This window comes from Dendropsophus ebraccatus, chromosome 10 (genome assembly GCF_027789765.1).
Source record: "Dendropsophus ebraccatus isolate aDenEbr1 chromosome 10, aDenEbr1.pat, whole genome shotgun sequence".
NCBI lineage: Eukaryota > Metazoa > Chordata > Amphibia > Anura > Hylidae > Dendropsophus > Dendropsophus ebraccatus.
In genome coordinates this window covers 92977167-92992866 of record NC_091463.1, presented here as the reverse complement: position 1 = coordinate 92992866, position 15700 = coordinate 92977167, and the positions used below count along the sequence as shown (strand labels likewise).

The 15700-nt window shown below is 46.4% G+C and overlaps 1 protein-coding gene across 1 annotated transcript; it reads right to left on the bottom strand.

Moving 5' to 3' along the window:
- Positions 1–4404: 4404 nt before the first annotated feature.
- Positions 4405–14673, bottom strand: LOC138766577 (zinc finger protein 569-like). The gene is made up of 11 exons (XM_069944168.1): positions 14533–14673; positions 12590–12639; positions 11648–11780; positions 10643–10741; positions 10193–10267; positions 9427–9525; positions 9234–9332; positions 8655–8792; positions 8239–8325; positions 7144–7233; positions 4405–6448 (listed from the first exon to the last, which is right to left on the bottom strand). The coding sequence occupies exons 2-11, from the start codon at positions 12590–12592 to the stop codon at positions 4443–4445; spliced, it is 2829 nt and encodes a 942-aa protein (XP_069800269.1). The 5' UTR covers positions 12593–12639; positions 14533–14673; the 3' UTR covers positions 4405–4442.
- Between the last annotated feature and the right edge of the window lie 1027 nt (positions 14674–15700).

The window sequence follows — 15700 nt, the reverse complement described above, 5'->3', positions numbered from 1 at the left end:
AAGTCGCAGTTTTAAGATATGACTTTAAAAATGTCGCACAAAAAAATTAAGTAAACAGTGTCACGTGACTACTAGGGGTAGACTGACCATATAGGCTAGTGTAAGACAACTTATAAGTGTCTAGCCATTGCAAAACTACAACTCCCAGCATGCCCAGACAGCCGAAGGCTGTCTGGGCATGCTGGGAGTTGTAGTTTTGCAACAGCTAGACCCTCGCAAGTTGAAAATTGTAGATCCAAGCTAATAGTGTCCACCTCCTGCCTGCCCTGTAGCTGGCCTCATTCGCTTGAATGGAGCTACACAAAGGGGGGCCCCGCTGTGCTGGGGGATAACCGTCAGGGCGCCTTCACACCGACACTAAAACCACAGCGAAGACATTAGCCGAATCTGCTGGGAGTATTTCGAGGTGTTCCTCTAACGCGTCTTTTATTTAAAGTGGCTAAAACATGGCTGCTTCCCTGCAGAAACAGCGCCACTCTCGTCCTCAGTTTGGGTTTTGAAGTTTCCTTCTATTATAATTATTATTTATTTGAAAGCGCCATTGATTCCAGAGCGCTAAGGGTCCTATTAGACGCAAAAGTCTTCATAATATTAATAACGTTTATTTGTATAGCGCCAACAGATTCTGTAGCGCTGTACAACGTCCCCCTATGAGATTGGCCTGAGCGTGCAGAGGCCACAACCGGTCGCTAAAACAGTCAGAGAACGTGTGTGCTAAGTGCGTCCTCTCCCCAGCTCAGTGTCACACAGCCGAGCCGCACGTAATGTAAGGTTATGGAGACCTGCTCATTCACAGACACACAGACAGGTTCGTTTCGATCACCTCTCGCAGCCAACTATTGTGTGTTCCTACATCATCACACCAGCAGGGGGCAGTGTGACGTCACTACATCATCACATTGGCAGGGGGAAAAGTGTCCTCACTACATCATCACACCAGCAGGGTGCAGTGTGTCCTCACTACATCATCACACCAGCAGGGGGAAGTGTGTCTTCTCCATATCATCACACCAGCAGGGGGGTAGTGTGCTCTCCACATCATCACACCAGCAGAGGGCAGTGTGTCCTCCACATCATCACACCAGCAGGGGGGTAGTGTGCTCTCCACATCATCACACCAGCAGGGGGCAGTGTGCTCTCCACATCATCACACCAGCAGGGGGGCAGTGAGTCCTCCACATCATCACACCAGCAATTCATCAAAATGACCATCCTGCTTCACTCTCAGTCTAATTACGTTTGTCAACTAGGCAAAATGTCTATGAGGACATGGTAAGGAACAAGTCTAGCAGGCAAAGACATCTCTCCAAGACGTACACTACCCAAAAGTATTTTATAGGGCAGCAAGGGAAGCACAGACTATTATATGCAATGGCTCCTCAGAACATCACACCAGCAGGGGGCAGTATATTGTTCCTCACCATGAGGCTCCATGCTTATATCTGACCATTGTCACAGAACCCAGATTTATCACAGATTTAAGACAATATGGCTCCAGACCATAGCAGTCCAGGTTTCTTGTTTAGGATACCACTGAAAATAACCTGGCAGAGAGTTCCACAGTCTTACTGCTCGTACAGTATAGAACCCGCGTCAATGCTGATGATAAAATCTTCTTTCCTCTAGACGTAGAGGATTCCCCCTCATCATGGTTACAGACCTAGAAGTAAAAAGACCACTACAAAGATCTCTGTACTGTCCATTCATATATTTGTACATTGTGATCAGATCGCCCCTAAGACGTCTTATTTCTAGTGTAAATAACCCCAAGCGTGATAACCTGTCCTGCTCCTGTAACCCACCCATTCGCTAATGACCTTTGTCGCCCTCCTCTCCACCCGCTCCAGTTCAGCTGTGTCCTTCTTATATACCGGTGCCCGGTGCTGTACACTGTATATACCATGTGTGGTCTGACCAGTGATTTATATAGAGGTGTCACTATGTTCTCATCTTTAGCATCTCGGCCTCTTTTGAGGCATCACATAAAAAAATAAAAAAAATAGGAAGGCAGGCAGAGGGGGTGCGTAAAAATAAAAAAGAAAGTATACTTACCGGTCCCGGTAGCAAGGCTCTTGGACAGCTGCCAGATGTAATTTCCAGCTGGCTTCCTCCTATGTCACGGCCCTGGGTCCTGCTGCTACAACGTTAGGAAGCAGCTGATGGGTTGCCTGCTCAGACAGTCAGTGACTGCAGTAATGTCCCGCCCCAGTCACTGATTGGGTTATCCAGCAATCAATCACCGGGGTACTTGACGTTCCACTGGCACTAATTAACAATATCATTCTGGCAGTGTTATGGAGGCACGAAGATAGGTAAGTATACTTTATTTATTATAATCCCTCACCCTCCTGCCTTCTTATATATATATATTTTTATCTCATAAGACTTCTCCTTTAAAGAGGACCTGTCACCCCCCCCCCCCACCCCCCGTGCCAGGGTGACAGGCTCCCGACCCCCCGTTACAGCCCCCTATACTCACCTGATCCGGCTTCCTGATCCGGTCAGGTCACGGAGATATCAGCGCCCGAAGCGCGTGCTCACAGGAGAGTCTGATGCCCATAGAGAATGACGGAGCATCGGACTCCCCATTTATTCTCTATGAGCGTCGGACTCTCCTGTGAGCGCGCGCGCGTGACCCGACCGGATCAGGAAGCGGGACCCAGCGGGATCAGGTCAGTATAGGGGGCTGTAATGGGGGGTCGGGAGCCTGTCATTCCGGCATGAGGGGGGTGACAGGTCTCCTTTAAATGAGCTAAATTACACTGCTGGCAGCCTTATCCTAAAAAAAAAAAGTCTGCTGACGGGTTCCCTTAATCACTTTCTTCCATCTGAGCGCAGCCGTAGGCACTGTACATGCTGGCCTTATGAAAAAGGTTTTAAAAGGAATATTCCCCCCGAGAGCTAAAACAATAAAATGCTCCCAAACCTAGCTTACCAAACCTAGCTTACTCACCAAGTCCCCGAGTATTTTAAACCGTCTCCCGTCTTTCTAGCTGCTTCCGTTCCATAGTTACAAGTTTTTTAAAAAAAGCCTGTCTATATTCAACATGGTGCCGGACAGAAAACTACATCTCCCATCATGCAATGCTTATGCCCGATTGGTCCATGATGTAGCAGAGCTGATATCCGCAAGATATAGCAGAGATGAGGTAGATAGGTAGCAGAGTCGTGATATTGAAGTAGTAGAGTTGAGGTAGTGAAATAGCAGGGTTGAATTAGATAGCAGCGTTGAGTTAGTGAAATAACAGAGTTCAGTTAGTGAAATAGCAGAGTTGAGTTCTACTAACTAAACTCTTAGTGAGGTAAGAGAGTTGAGGTAGTGAAAAAGCACAGTTGAGTTAGTGAGATAGCAGAGTTGAGTTCTACTTCACTAACTCCACTCTACTATTTTACTACCTCACCTCAGTTTGGAGAGCACAGCACGGGGGTGAGTACGGGCTGAGTTGCGGGCTGATCGTGGGGGGTGGTGCATGACAGTGGATGGCTTTGTGCTACGGGTGAGCGCCGGAGTGTGTGGGCAGCAAAGTGCGGGTGGTGGCCTGGTTGAGCTGGGGGGGGGGACATGTGGGGGGAAGCACAGTGCAGGAGAGTACAGAGCGGGTGGGACAGGGTGCCATGGGTGAGCGCACAGGGGGGTAGTTGGAGAGACAGTGTTAGGTTTTGTGCATCACAGTGGGGGTTTTTGTGCCGTGGGTGAGCGCCGGTTGTGGGGGGTGCAGCAACATGCGGGGGGTGCCGTGGGTGAGCTCGGGGGGGGGGGGGGGGAGGTGGAATGTAGGGGAAGCACAGTGCAGGAGAGTGCCACAGAGCAGGGGGGAGAGCACAGTGCAGGAGGGCAGGGCTAAGTGCGGGGCTGATGGGGGGGGGTGCATCACAGCGGGGGGGTTGTGCCACGGGTGAGCACTGGCCAGGGGAGGTGCAGCACAGTACGGGGGGGTGCTGCGAATGACAGCGGGGGGGGGGGGGGGTCTGTGAGGTACAAAGTGCAGGGGGGTGCCGCAGGTGAGCTCCGGGGCTGGGGGGGGCACACAGTGCGGGTGACCTGACTGCTGTCACAGTGTCCTCCTTCACTTCAGTGGGCAGAGTTATAAGCGCTAACCCAGCCCATTGAAGAGACGGAGGACATGTGATGCCGACACGGAGGGTGGGGGCCAGGAGCAGGGAGTGGTGTCGGGTTGGACTGAGATTTGTTGTATCTTTGCGTTTGGTGGAGGTGAATGCATCCAGATAACAGCAAAACTGTACAGAATCCATAATAAGTTGATATTGGAAAGATGGAAAGCTATGGGTGGGCAAAGTATTAATGAAAAAAAAAGTTTTGGGGGGGGGGGGGAATACCCCTTTAATCTTTGTAAAAATTTTTTTTTTTTAGTTTTCATTAAAAAGTATAAAAAAAAACACTATTATAATGCAAATATATATTTATAAAAAAAAAGTACAATTCATAAAAGCATCTGTGAACAAGTCATCCTCTTCTGATGCTTTAAAAGGTAGGACCTCTGCGAAAACTCTTTCCCGCAGCCTCTACATAAAAACGATCGATTTACGTTGTGTATAGCTTGATGGCGGACGACGTGAGACTGGCTGGTAAAGCCTTTGCCGCACTGGGGACAGATGTACGGCCTCTCTCCCGTGTGAGTCCTTTTGTGACAATTGAGGGTGGACGTTTGAGCGAAACACTTTCCGCACTCGCTGCAAGCGTACGGCTTCTCTCCCGTGTGAGTTCTGAGATGTTTCACCAGGCATCCATTGTACGGAAAACTCTTCCCACACTCGGGGCAGACATGCTGCTTCTCTTCGAATCTTGAGTTTACAGGGTTCCTATAAAAGGAGACATCGCTCATAGGCTTCTCTGTATAGAAGACATCGCTATCGGGACCACTGCTACGCGAGATGTCTACAATATCCATCCCGTCGTAATAGACATCGATTGAAGGAATCTGTAGAAACGATTTATCCCCGATAGACAGTTCGCTGGATGATAGATCTATAAACGGATCCTCAATAAAGGAGAGGTCTTCAACTGGGTAGTTTTTTAATGGGACATCGGTAACAAGCCTCCTCTCGAATGACGCGTCTTCGATGGGTCTACCAATGACACCTACAACAGGTCGCCTGTTAGGTGGCGAATCTCTAACTGGCCCTGGGATACCTCCACCATTGATGGTGACTTCTTTGACATGATTCCCATTGAGAGCGAGATCTTCATATAGCTTATTATTGAGAGTAGAAGACCTCTCGGTAAAGAGGACGTCTTCAGTAGACTTATCACCGAACAAAGTATCTATCAAAGGCGTCTCATGAAAAAGACTGTCTCCACGGGAGACATTTACGACAGGCCTCTCACTGAGTTGTCTGTCATCGATAGGCTTATCACTATCGGTGTTTACGCTTGCTGATACATCCTTGGGATTTGTAAAAGATGACTCTATGGCGGCGCCGTCACCCTTTATTTGGGCAATTTCGGCCAGCAATTTATCCTTGGCGTGAATCTTCAGATGCAAGTCAAAATTAAATTTCTTAGCAAAACATTTTTTACATTCCGGGCAGACGTAAGGTTTCTCGTCTTCGTGAAGTCGCCGATGACAATTGAGGCTGGAACTTTGAGCAAATGCTCGCCCGCAATCGGGGCAGACGTAAGGCTTTTCTCCGGTGTGCACCCTCATGTGCTTGATCAGGCAGCCATTGTACAGGAAACGTTTCCCACACTGGGGGCAGCCATGGGGTCTCTCCATCGTGTGTGCTTTTATATGTCGCTCACAGGCAGCCTTGGAGCCAAATAATTTTTCGCACTTGGTGCAGGGATAAAACTCCTCCCCGGCGTGCAGCCGCATGTGCATCTCAAAGTTTGTCTGCTTTTTAAAACATTTGCCGCACTGAGGACACGGCACGGGCTTGTCTCTCACGTGTATCAGAAGATGTCTGTCCAGTCCTGACTTTGAATACAGGGATTTACCACAGTCGGGGCACGGCCACTGCTTATCCCCTTTGTGAGTCTTCATATGTGTTTCCAGTGCTGACTGGGTGCTAAAACACTGGCCGCACTCCTGACACACCTGGATCTTCTCTTCTATGTGACGCAATAGATGTCTTTCTAAGGCCACGTTATCACTGAAGCGAGCGCCGCACTCGGGGCACACCGGAGTTTTCGGCTCGTGAATTTTCTGATGTTCAAAAAATTTGGAAACGTCTGTGAACAGTTCAGGACACATGGGGCACAAGAACTCTAAGTCGGTTATTGGGTCGTGTTCAGCTCCTTCTTCTGTGCCATCCCCTTCTGTTTGCTGTCCGACACTCGGAGATCCCGGAACTACAACGTCTTTGTGGGACGTTGTTCCGTTTTCTACTCTTTTCACATACCAAACATTTAATAAATTATTGTTTGGTGAACTCCGATTGTTAACGTCAGCATGATTATTTGGGCTGATGGCATCTTCAATAATCACATCTAGAAAAAGGAGACAAAAGAAAGACAAAATATAATTATAAAGCTGGATTCTAGGATTATTTTGCAATTTTTTTCATTGCCTTATTCTTTTCATTTTTTTCATTTCTTTAAAGAGGTACTCCGGTGAAATTCTTTTTCTTTCAAATCAACTGGTGTCAGAAAGCTATATAGATTTGTAATTTACCTCTATTTAAAAATCTCCAGTTTTCCAGTACTTATCAGCTGCTGTATGTCCTGCAGGAAGTGGTGTATTCTTTCCAGTATGATATCCCCATAGGAAACCTCTCCTGCTCTGGACAGTTCGTGACATGGACAGAGGTGGCAGCAGAGAGTACTGTGTTAGACTGGAGAGAATACACCCCTTCCAGCAGGACATACAGCAGCTGAAAAGTACTAGAAGACTGGAGATTTTTTTTTTTAAATGTGCAAATGACACCTTTCTCATTATTGCGAGGCTGCTAGTTCGTTGGTTAGTTAAGGGAGTATTCTGAGGAGATAAAAATAAAGGGAAATAAATCCAACACCCCAAGTTATTGTATTGTGTAATAAGATAGAAGATGATGATTTTTTTGTAATTTGTGGATGTGTATGTAAATAAAAAAAAAAAAAACAGAATTACACAGCTGTGCTAGTGCTTTAAGATGTGAAAAATGTCTGCAGCCTCCCATGTGCTTATGTGCAGCGGACTCCCTTACCATGATCAATTCCATTAAGCGTCTTGGAGTCTCCAGGCTGAGGGTGAGCGGCCTTAGGTGAACCACTGCCAGGTATAATCTGTTCATCATCTGAAAGATGGAAGAGAAAATACAGGAAGATCCATTTCTAGAACAAACACATGTGCACTAAGGGGCGGTTCACATGGAGTAAAACTGGAAATACCGAGTGGAAACCGCGCTGCGGAATCCGGCCTGCCTATCTGATGTGATGTCTTGCGTGCTGTGTGAATGGGCCCTAAATATAGGCTAAACAGAGTGAGCGCCTCAAGCACAGGGAGGCTTATATTAATATCAGACCTTTCCAGGTCTACGAGAACCAATCTCATGATGAAGATTCTTACAGCAAGTACAGGCGCTCAGGCTATTTGGGTCATAACGGGTGTAAAAGGGACAGAAACACAGGATGAACAACAGCTGGGTTCCATTTTGGTGGCTAATACTAAAGGTCTTGTCTTAGGACCCGCATTCAATATCCGATGGGTGGGGGTCCGACTCTTGACACCACAGCCACTCAACTGATAGAAGAGGCTGCCTTGTAACACTGTATAGCAGCTGTACCTGGTATCACTGCTTAACCCATTCAATTACTGAGCTGCCAGGTACAGCAGCTAGTAGATGTATGACACAGTGTCTGGTAAGTAGAGAAGAAGGGGTGCCAGGGACCCTTCAATCAGCTGATATGTGAACGATGCAAAAACCAAGAGTACGACCCCCACTGATCTGGTATGGATGACCTACCTTAGGGATAGGGCCTCAGTATTAAAGTCTGGAAAACCCCTTCAACTAACAATTAGAAAAAATAATCTTATTAACAAATATGTCCGTTCACAAGGCCTAAGCCTTAGCCGTACATTTGGCCACAGTCAGCCATGCAATTCTATAGAGAATGTTCTCAAATGAGACATTCTGAATGTACAGGTCTCATTACCATCCTATATACGAGGTTTATTCAAACCTTCTTTAGGACTTCCCTGAGCATGATTATAAAGGATGTGCCACCAGCTAAAAGTATGGAGGAGGAACTGAAGACATACCCGCATTATACGAAAACCACCATCAATGGGTCACACTCACCCACATCTATGTCCTGCTCTTTATAGGTCACCGATTTCGGTTTTGGCCAGTCAGTCGTAGGAGGTTCTGCTTCCACACAGAAACAGTCTTCACAAATGAGACAAAAATTATTAAAAGTGTAAAACAAGCTGGGAAACACGGGAAACATGATTCATACAATTCTGTATAGGGTGATGAGCAATAAACATATTGTAAAATGCGAAGGTCTGATGGTCACAGTCGTTCAGGTCCCTCCTGCAGTTCACAACCACATATACTAATGAGGCTTTACCCTCACTAATCCTTGCTTCTGGCTGTATAGTGGCCTCCTCTGCACTGAAGCCTCTAAGGACCATCTAGTGATCACCACAGGCTGCAGTGCAGCTGAAGATACAGGAACAGGGATGATTAAGTGTAAGACTCTTCTGTCTACTTACCAGAGGAGCTGTCATCATCATCGTCCTCCTCCTCCTCCTCATAATCTTCATCCTCTTCCTCCTCCTCCTCTAGATCTGCCACTCTTGTTTCTCCTATGTCTTCAGGCGTCTCATCCTCAGACACCACGTATATACAATCTATATAAACCACACAGCACTACTAAGATTAACCAATGCACTTCAACAGACATATAAGTGACGATGCTATAATGTATTCATTTAAGAAACAGGCTGAGCTCTATCCTCTGACTGGATATCATACAAGTAACACAAGGAAAGACGTCTGTGCTGACGCTGGATATAAAACGCTGGATACAACTATTATGAGTTACATTCAGGCTGGAGGTTGTCGTACATAATAATGAGAGTTAAAAGCTATTTGATGGATCCTTTACTGGTATTCCGATCAGTAATCAAATCCTGTACTCTCGGGTTTAGACGAACAAACACGAGAGTGTTCAAAGTTTATACAACTGTAGTTCTGAGTTCTCACTTTGTGCCTATGGATAACAGTATATTCCCTCTATTTATGGTGTTATAACCAGGGTGGTCTCTGCACTATTTTGGTTTGGTTCTCACCTGAAGCATTGTCATCCTCATACTGAGCTGCGTCCCGTACACTCGGCTTGATTTGTGGCTCAGGCAATGGCGGCACTCCAGGGCCCATATAGACACAGTCTGTATACAGAGACATACATGACACAGTATACCTCATCTGACAATAAGTGAATGTGAGAAGTTCCCACAGAAAAGAGTGTCTTATATCACTAACCTGAGAGGCCGTCATCTTCCTCCTCTATAAGGTCACTCGTATAAGATTCCCCCTCCTCTTCTATCTCAGAATCAGAATCGATTGCCAGGTAGATGTAGTCTGTAAATACAGTAGATCAGTAAGACGCCGGATCTCTACAGGACGCCATGTTCATGTACAGGGGAGCACAGACTGATAGAAGGACTTTACACCTAATGCTGATTTCCTGCAAAGATGCAACTAAGGTTCCCTGATGAGTCCGCGCTTCACGCAGCTTTGTGTTCAAATATGGACAAGCTGGTGCATAAGGTCAGCCATATATCATATACAGTACAGAGATACGTATAGATACAGTACCGATGCACAAAACATTACTATGAAGGAGATAGACAAGCCTTAATATTTCAGATTTCTTACCATGCCCTTAAAGGGGTTTTCCCCATAGTGATGGTGTATCATTAGATTATGCCATCAGTATCATATGTGGGGGTTTGACCTCTTGGACAATTTTAAAGGGGGGGCATTTTTATTGCTATTTCCTAGCACAGTAGTGCCCCACCTGGCTGTGTAGAGAACTGCAGCGTCCACTACAATGGGGCCGCACTATGATGTCATGGACAGTGGCTGATGGGGGTATTAACAACTAAATCACAAATGTAGATGATTATACATTAAACTTTTTCTTTTACATTAACAAGACTTCTCATTCCTTCACATTTCATCCCATATCCCTCCTTTAGAACCAACAATATGACAGCATTGTATTCGGCACTCTTGATATACTAACCTGCTTCCTCATCCTCATCATCATTCAACACTTCTGGAAGCTGTGACAGAATGTCAGGATTTATAATGAAGTAGGCTGGAGATATAAAGGGGAATAATCATCATTCAGATCAATAACAACAGGAGCGTGTTATATCCAAGATGACTGCAAACAAATAGTATATATATGTATGTGTGTCAATTACAATAACAAGTTATGTGAGGTGTGAGTTAGAGATGAGGTTGAGCATCTGAATAGCGGTGACTGACCTTACTGGATGCCTTAGTGAGTCCTGGAAAACATGGATACAACCACAGACCATAGGCTATATCCATGTTTTCCTGGACCCCCTAGGGCTGAATCAAACATTGTCAGCCATCGGTATTCAGATGCCAAGTCGTGCTCATCTCTAATGTAGATCATTATAAGGTCTGCTAGGAAAAGTTTCCTTTTTCATTGATTTAAACCTACCTATAGGAATCTCTCCATCACACAGCGCTCGGTCTGTCAGGCAGGGCTCCTTTCCCCGTTCAATCTTGGATATTAATTCTGGCTTCAAGTAAAAGCTACCTACAATCATTGGAGAGACTGGATGAGTACGGACACACGGACCATAACATACAGATCTAATCAGTGTAAGTATTAATAGGTGGAAGAGCTCCAACCTTACTGTTTCCTTCCTATAGGAAAATATTCAAAGGGAAACCCAGATTCATAGTGTACAGCTACTGTGCAGCTCGTGACATGTACAGGCCACGGCTGCAGCAGTAGCTTTAGTAAGGAGAAAAAGTACTTATGTTTTGCCGCACGAGGGTCATCAACTAGTCGTCTGGGTGATGAGCCACCCGTAACTAGTCACCGCTCTCTGTCAGTGCGCAGGGCGGGGATGATTGACAGGCAGAGCGCGGGGACTAGTTACGGGTGGCTCCCCACCCAGATGACTAGTTGCCACCCCTTTCTCAGCAGAATAAAAGTACTTTTTCTCCTTACTAAAGCTCCAGCTGCAGATCCGGCTGGTATGCTCCGCGAGCTGCACAGTAGCTTAATACTATCATTCTGGGAACTATATCAGTACAATCGTGCTGACTGGTTCCCTTTAAGTTGCATATGTATAATGGTCTAATTACATTCGTCTTGTTGTGGAGGCCAAACCTTAAAGAAGTTTCCCTGGACTACTGTATACACAAACACCATCCCCCTTCAATCCTCAGATCAGTGGGGGTGACAGAAGTCAGATCTCCTCTAATATGATATGTGTACATCACCAATATATAAAAATGCACATAACCCCTTTAAGTACATAACTCTGATCTCATTGTACATGCTGATTGTTTTCATTCTCCCCAATACCAGAGACATGTATAATATCTGATAATATATAAAGTCTGATCTGATCATAGCCGGTATGTCAGAGATGTAATAAACGATGAAATGTCACATGATCCACTACCGAAAATCCCCGATCAGTAACCTCACCTAGGGAGCAGACAGCCTTGTAATTGTCCATCATCACCTCCTTGTACAGCCTCTTCTGCTCCTCGCCCAGGTAACTCCATTCTTCTTCAGAAAAATAAACCGCAATATCCTCAAAATCATCAACGCCTACATCCTGCGGCAGAGAGGAGAGCCGTGAGTAATGCCGCCATCTGTTCTATGCAATAACATTATATTAATACAACACCATCAGCTGTCTATCACAGAGCCGCATGTCCATCATATAAGGTCCCGAGCAGATGGATAAGTGTTTTAGTCCACTATCTAGGAGCATACCGTACCTAGGACACACAGATATATTTTCCTTTAAAGGGTTAAGAGAGGATTAAAAACAACAGTTATTTTTTCCCCATAAACAGCGCCCCACCTCTCAATAGGTTGTGTGTGGTATTACAACTCAGCTCCAGTCTCTTCAGTAGAACTGAGCTTCAAACCCACATATAAGAATAAGAGGGGTGCTTTTTCTGGAAGAAAGCAGCTGTGTTTTTCTAATCCTGGATAAACCCTTAGGGTGCGTTCACACCTACAGGATCTGCAGCAGATTTGATGCTGTGTTCAGTTATTTGAATGAAATCTGCTGCAGAAAATCAGCTGCAGATCCTGTAGGTGTGAACGCACCATTAAGACCATGTCAGAAAAATCTGCAATGTATGCTGCAGATTCCCACTGAGAATGATAGGAATATATATATATTTTTCCAGTAGACTTTATATGCAATAAAATCTGCAGAAAATTCTACTAAGTAAAAAAGCTCAAAATACAGACGTCCACGTGCTCCAGTAGTCTGAATACATTGCTCGGAGTCCATCTATTTCCCAGCAATAGATTCAGGTAAGATTGGTCCAGGTCGCTAATAATACCGCCCTATAGTGCCACAACTACGGCAGAATATCAGACAAGAAGAGAACAGACAGAATCACGCACCATCACTCGGCCCCGGGACCCTGCACCGGAAACTCCAAGTCTGCGGCTTTCTGCAAAACAGAAGAAGATGATAGGTGGGATGGTGTCTGGATGTAACACGCACATACATGATGGGTTTATACAGTATATCTTTATGTAGTGTATGTGCTAGATAGTAACCTTATATTTTACATTATATATTTGGGATAAAGAAAATAATGTTTTAGGTGAAAGTGAAACACATGGAATATATCCAGTATACATTATATATGAGACTATGTACATGTGCACATATGAAACCACAGAACTTTGTGTTGGTATTAATGCTCCCATGCACAGTTAGGGTGGGTTCACACTGAGGAATTCTCGCGGATTTTCAGGCGGATTCCGGGTCAAAATGCGTGCAGAATCCGCACGGAATTCCGCCCATAAAGAATGAACATTGTGAATGCACATTGGCTTTAATGGGCTTTCCGCTTATTTGTTCACACAGCAGAATTTCCGCGCTGAAAATTCCGCCGCGGATTCGCTTTCAGCCTGAAGAATTGACATGTCAATTCTTTGGGCGGATTCCGTTAGAGGAATCCTATAGGAGTCAATGGGGCTTTAATTCTGCTTGAAATTCTGCTTGGAATTTCAAGTAGAAAACTTTCCTCCACAATTCCTCAGTACTGAGGAATTCTCGCAGATAATGTCCGCGGAATTCCGCTGTATGTCCGCGCGCCTTTCCGCCGGCTCCATAGACACCATTCCATGGGTCGGCGTATTCCGCCGAAAGAAGTGACACTTCTTTAGGCGGATAGCGGAATACGCCGGCCCATAGAATGGTGTCTATGGAGCCGGCGGAAAGGCACGCGGCCGTGCGCGTGGACAGCCGACAGAATTCCGCAGAGTTTATCCGCGAGAATTCCGTAGTGTTAACCCACCCTAATAGGGAGAGAGTAGTCAGTCAGTGACTGTATGGGGTTGGTGTGGGCAGGTTGTAGAGAATATAAGAACCTTTTCACCATAGAGCAATGTGATAGATAAAGCAGCCGCATTATGGATGGGGTGGGAATGGTTGGGGTTAACGATTAACGGTCTCAAACGACCGCTATTGCGAAAGACCTGAAAACGTTCACTCATTTCCATGGAACGATAATCGTTACTTATGATCGTAATTGCAATCGTTTTTCTTCGATATTTATTCGCTATTGCGTTCGTCTCTATTGCGAACGACGTCTTATTCAATGCGAACGATTTGCGAACGAGCAACGATAAAAATAGGTCCAGGTCTTATAAAGCGATGAACGATTTCTCGTTCGGTCGTTAACTGCATTTCAACCGAACGATTATCGTTTAGATGCGAACGATTTAACGATAATCTGAACGATAATCGTCTGGTGGAATAGGGCCCTTAGTGTCTCTGCAATGTGAGTGTCCTATCCGGCCTGGAGACCCCAGTCCAGGCCGGGCGGGCGGAGGATGCACACAGGGCGTTGTAAGGTTTCATGACCATGGGGGTCTGCCAGGAGAAGAACACTGCAGGGACATATTCAAACATATTAGAAGTATAAATACACTGGTTATATAGGGGGTGTACCTCTTTAAGGCTGCAGCTCTGGCAGAACTACAACTCCCAGCATGCAGCTGTCAGGGCAGCAGCCTTACTAGAAAAGATACACAGCTAGAACATGATTTATTAGCAGAAAAGGTTATATTTATGCAGCAAGTCCAGTGGAAGAACTACAACTCCCAGCATGGACTTTTAGTATGTGCCCCAGGGACCCCCTCGCCCATGCAGCCGCCCAGCACGCCCACCCATCTCCCATACAATAGACGGATGTCATTAAAGTCGTCTGAGTCTTGCGCACAGTTCACACTGGGGCAGTGACACGCACGTCACATGATGTACACAGCTCCCCTGCACGCGGCGCACACACACATAAACACACACTCATAATCATACACAAATCAGGCCGTACCTTGCTGCTGCCACCAATCACAGCGTCACGTGACGCCGGGGCCTCCCGGTTGGCTCACCGATGGGTGACGACACCGCGAGCGCTAGGATCTCTGGGAAACGTAGTAGGAAACGCTGGGGACGCCATGAGTGAAGCTGACCCCCTGGACTACCACTCCCAGGAGGCCCCGGAGAGGGAGCGGTCAGGTGACTTACAAAAGCCAATCAGCGTTGCTGATTCTGCTGGCGGGCGCGAAATGTCATGGCCATGTGATCAGTCACGTGTGTGGGAGGGGTTAGACTTTGGCTGGTCTGGTGGGACATGAGCGTGAGGGGAGAGAGAGCAGACATTACAGGGAAGCAAGTGAGGGGAGAGGACAGACATTACAGGGCAGCAAGTGAGGGGAGAGGACAGATATATTACAGGGCAGCAAGTGAGGGGAGAGGGCAGATATATTACAGGGCAGCAAGTGAGGGGAGAGGACAGATATATTACAGGGAAGCAAGTGAGGGGAGAGGGCAGATATATTACAGGGCAGCAAGTGAGGGGAGAGGGCAGATATATTACAGGGCAGCAAGTGAGGGGAGAGGGCAGATATATTACAGGGCAGCAAGTGAGGGGAGAGGGCAGACATTACAGGGCAGCAAGTGAGGGGAGAGGGCAGACATTACAGAGAAGCGAGTGAGGGGAGAGGACATATATATTACAGGGCAGCAAGTGAGGGGAGAGGGCAGACATTACAGAGCAGCAAGTGAGGGGAGAGGGCAGATATATTACAGGGCAGCAAGTGAGGGGAGAGGGCAGATATATTACAGGGCAGCAAGTGAGGGGGGAGGGCAGATATATTACAGGGCAGCAAGTGAGGGGAGAGGACAGACATTACAGGGAAGCAAGTGAGGGGAGATTACCTGTGATAGAAGGCGGAGGTAGACATATTCACACTGTGCTAAGTCCTGGTGTGAACTGAACCCCTCACAGATCCTTCAGGAGGGTAGAAAATCACCACATGAGGGGCTCTCAACCAGTACCATGTCTACAGATCAGAAAGCGGCCATGATACGGCCATTGCAGGGACTGCTGGGTATTAGCTGACCCACATAAACTCTTCAGTGAATGTTATGTACCTTATGGGTCTAATGACCTCTTGTATAGCCTTATGTATATAGGTTTAGTTAGAGAAAACGCCCCC

Excerpts from the sequence above, each read along its gene's own strand:
- LOC138766577 (XM_069944168.1), bottom strand. Across the intron at positions 8,326-8,654 it reads TGATGATGACAGCTCCTCTG|ACTGTTTCTGTGTGGAAGCA; the intron begins GTAAGTAGACAG and ends TCATTTGTGAAG. Across the intron at positions 6,449-7,143 it reads GCTTAATGGAATTGATCATG|ATGTGATTATTGAAGATGCC; the intron begins GTAAGGGAGTCC and ends TCCTTTTTCTAG.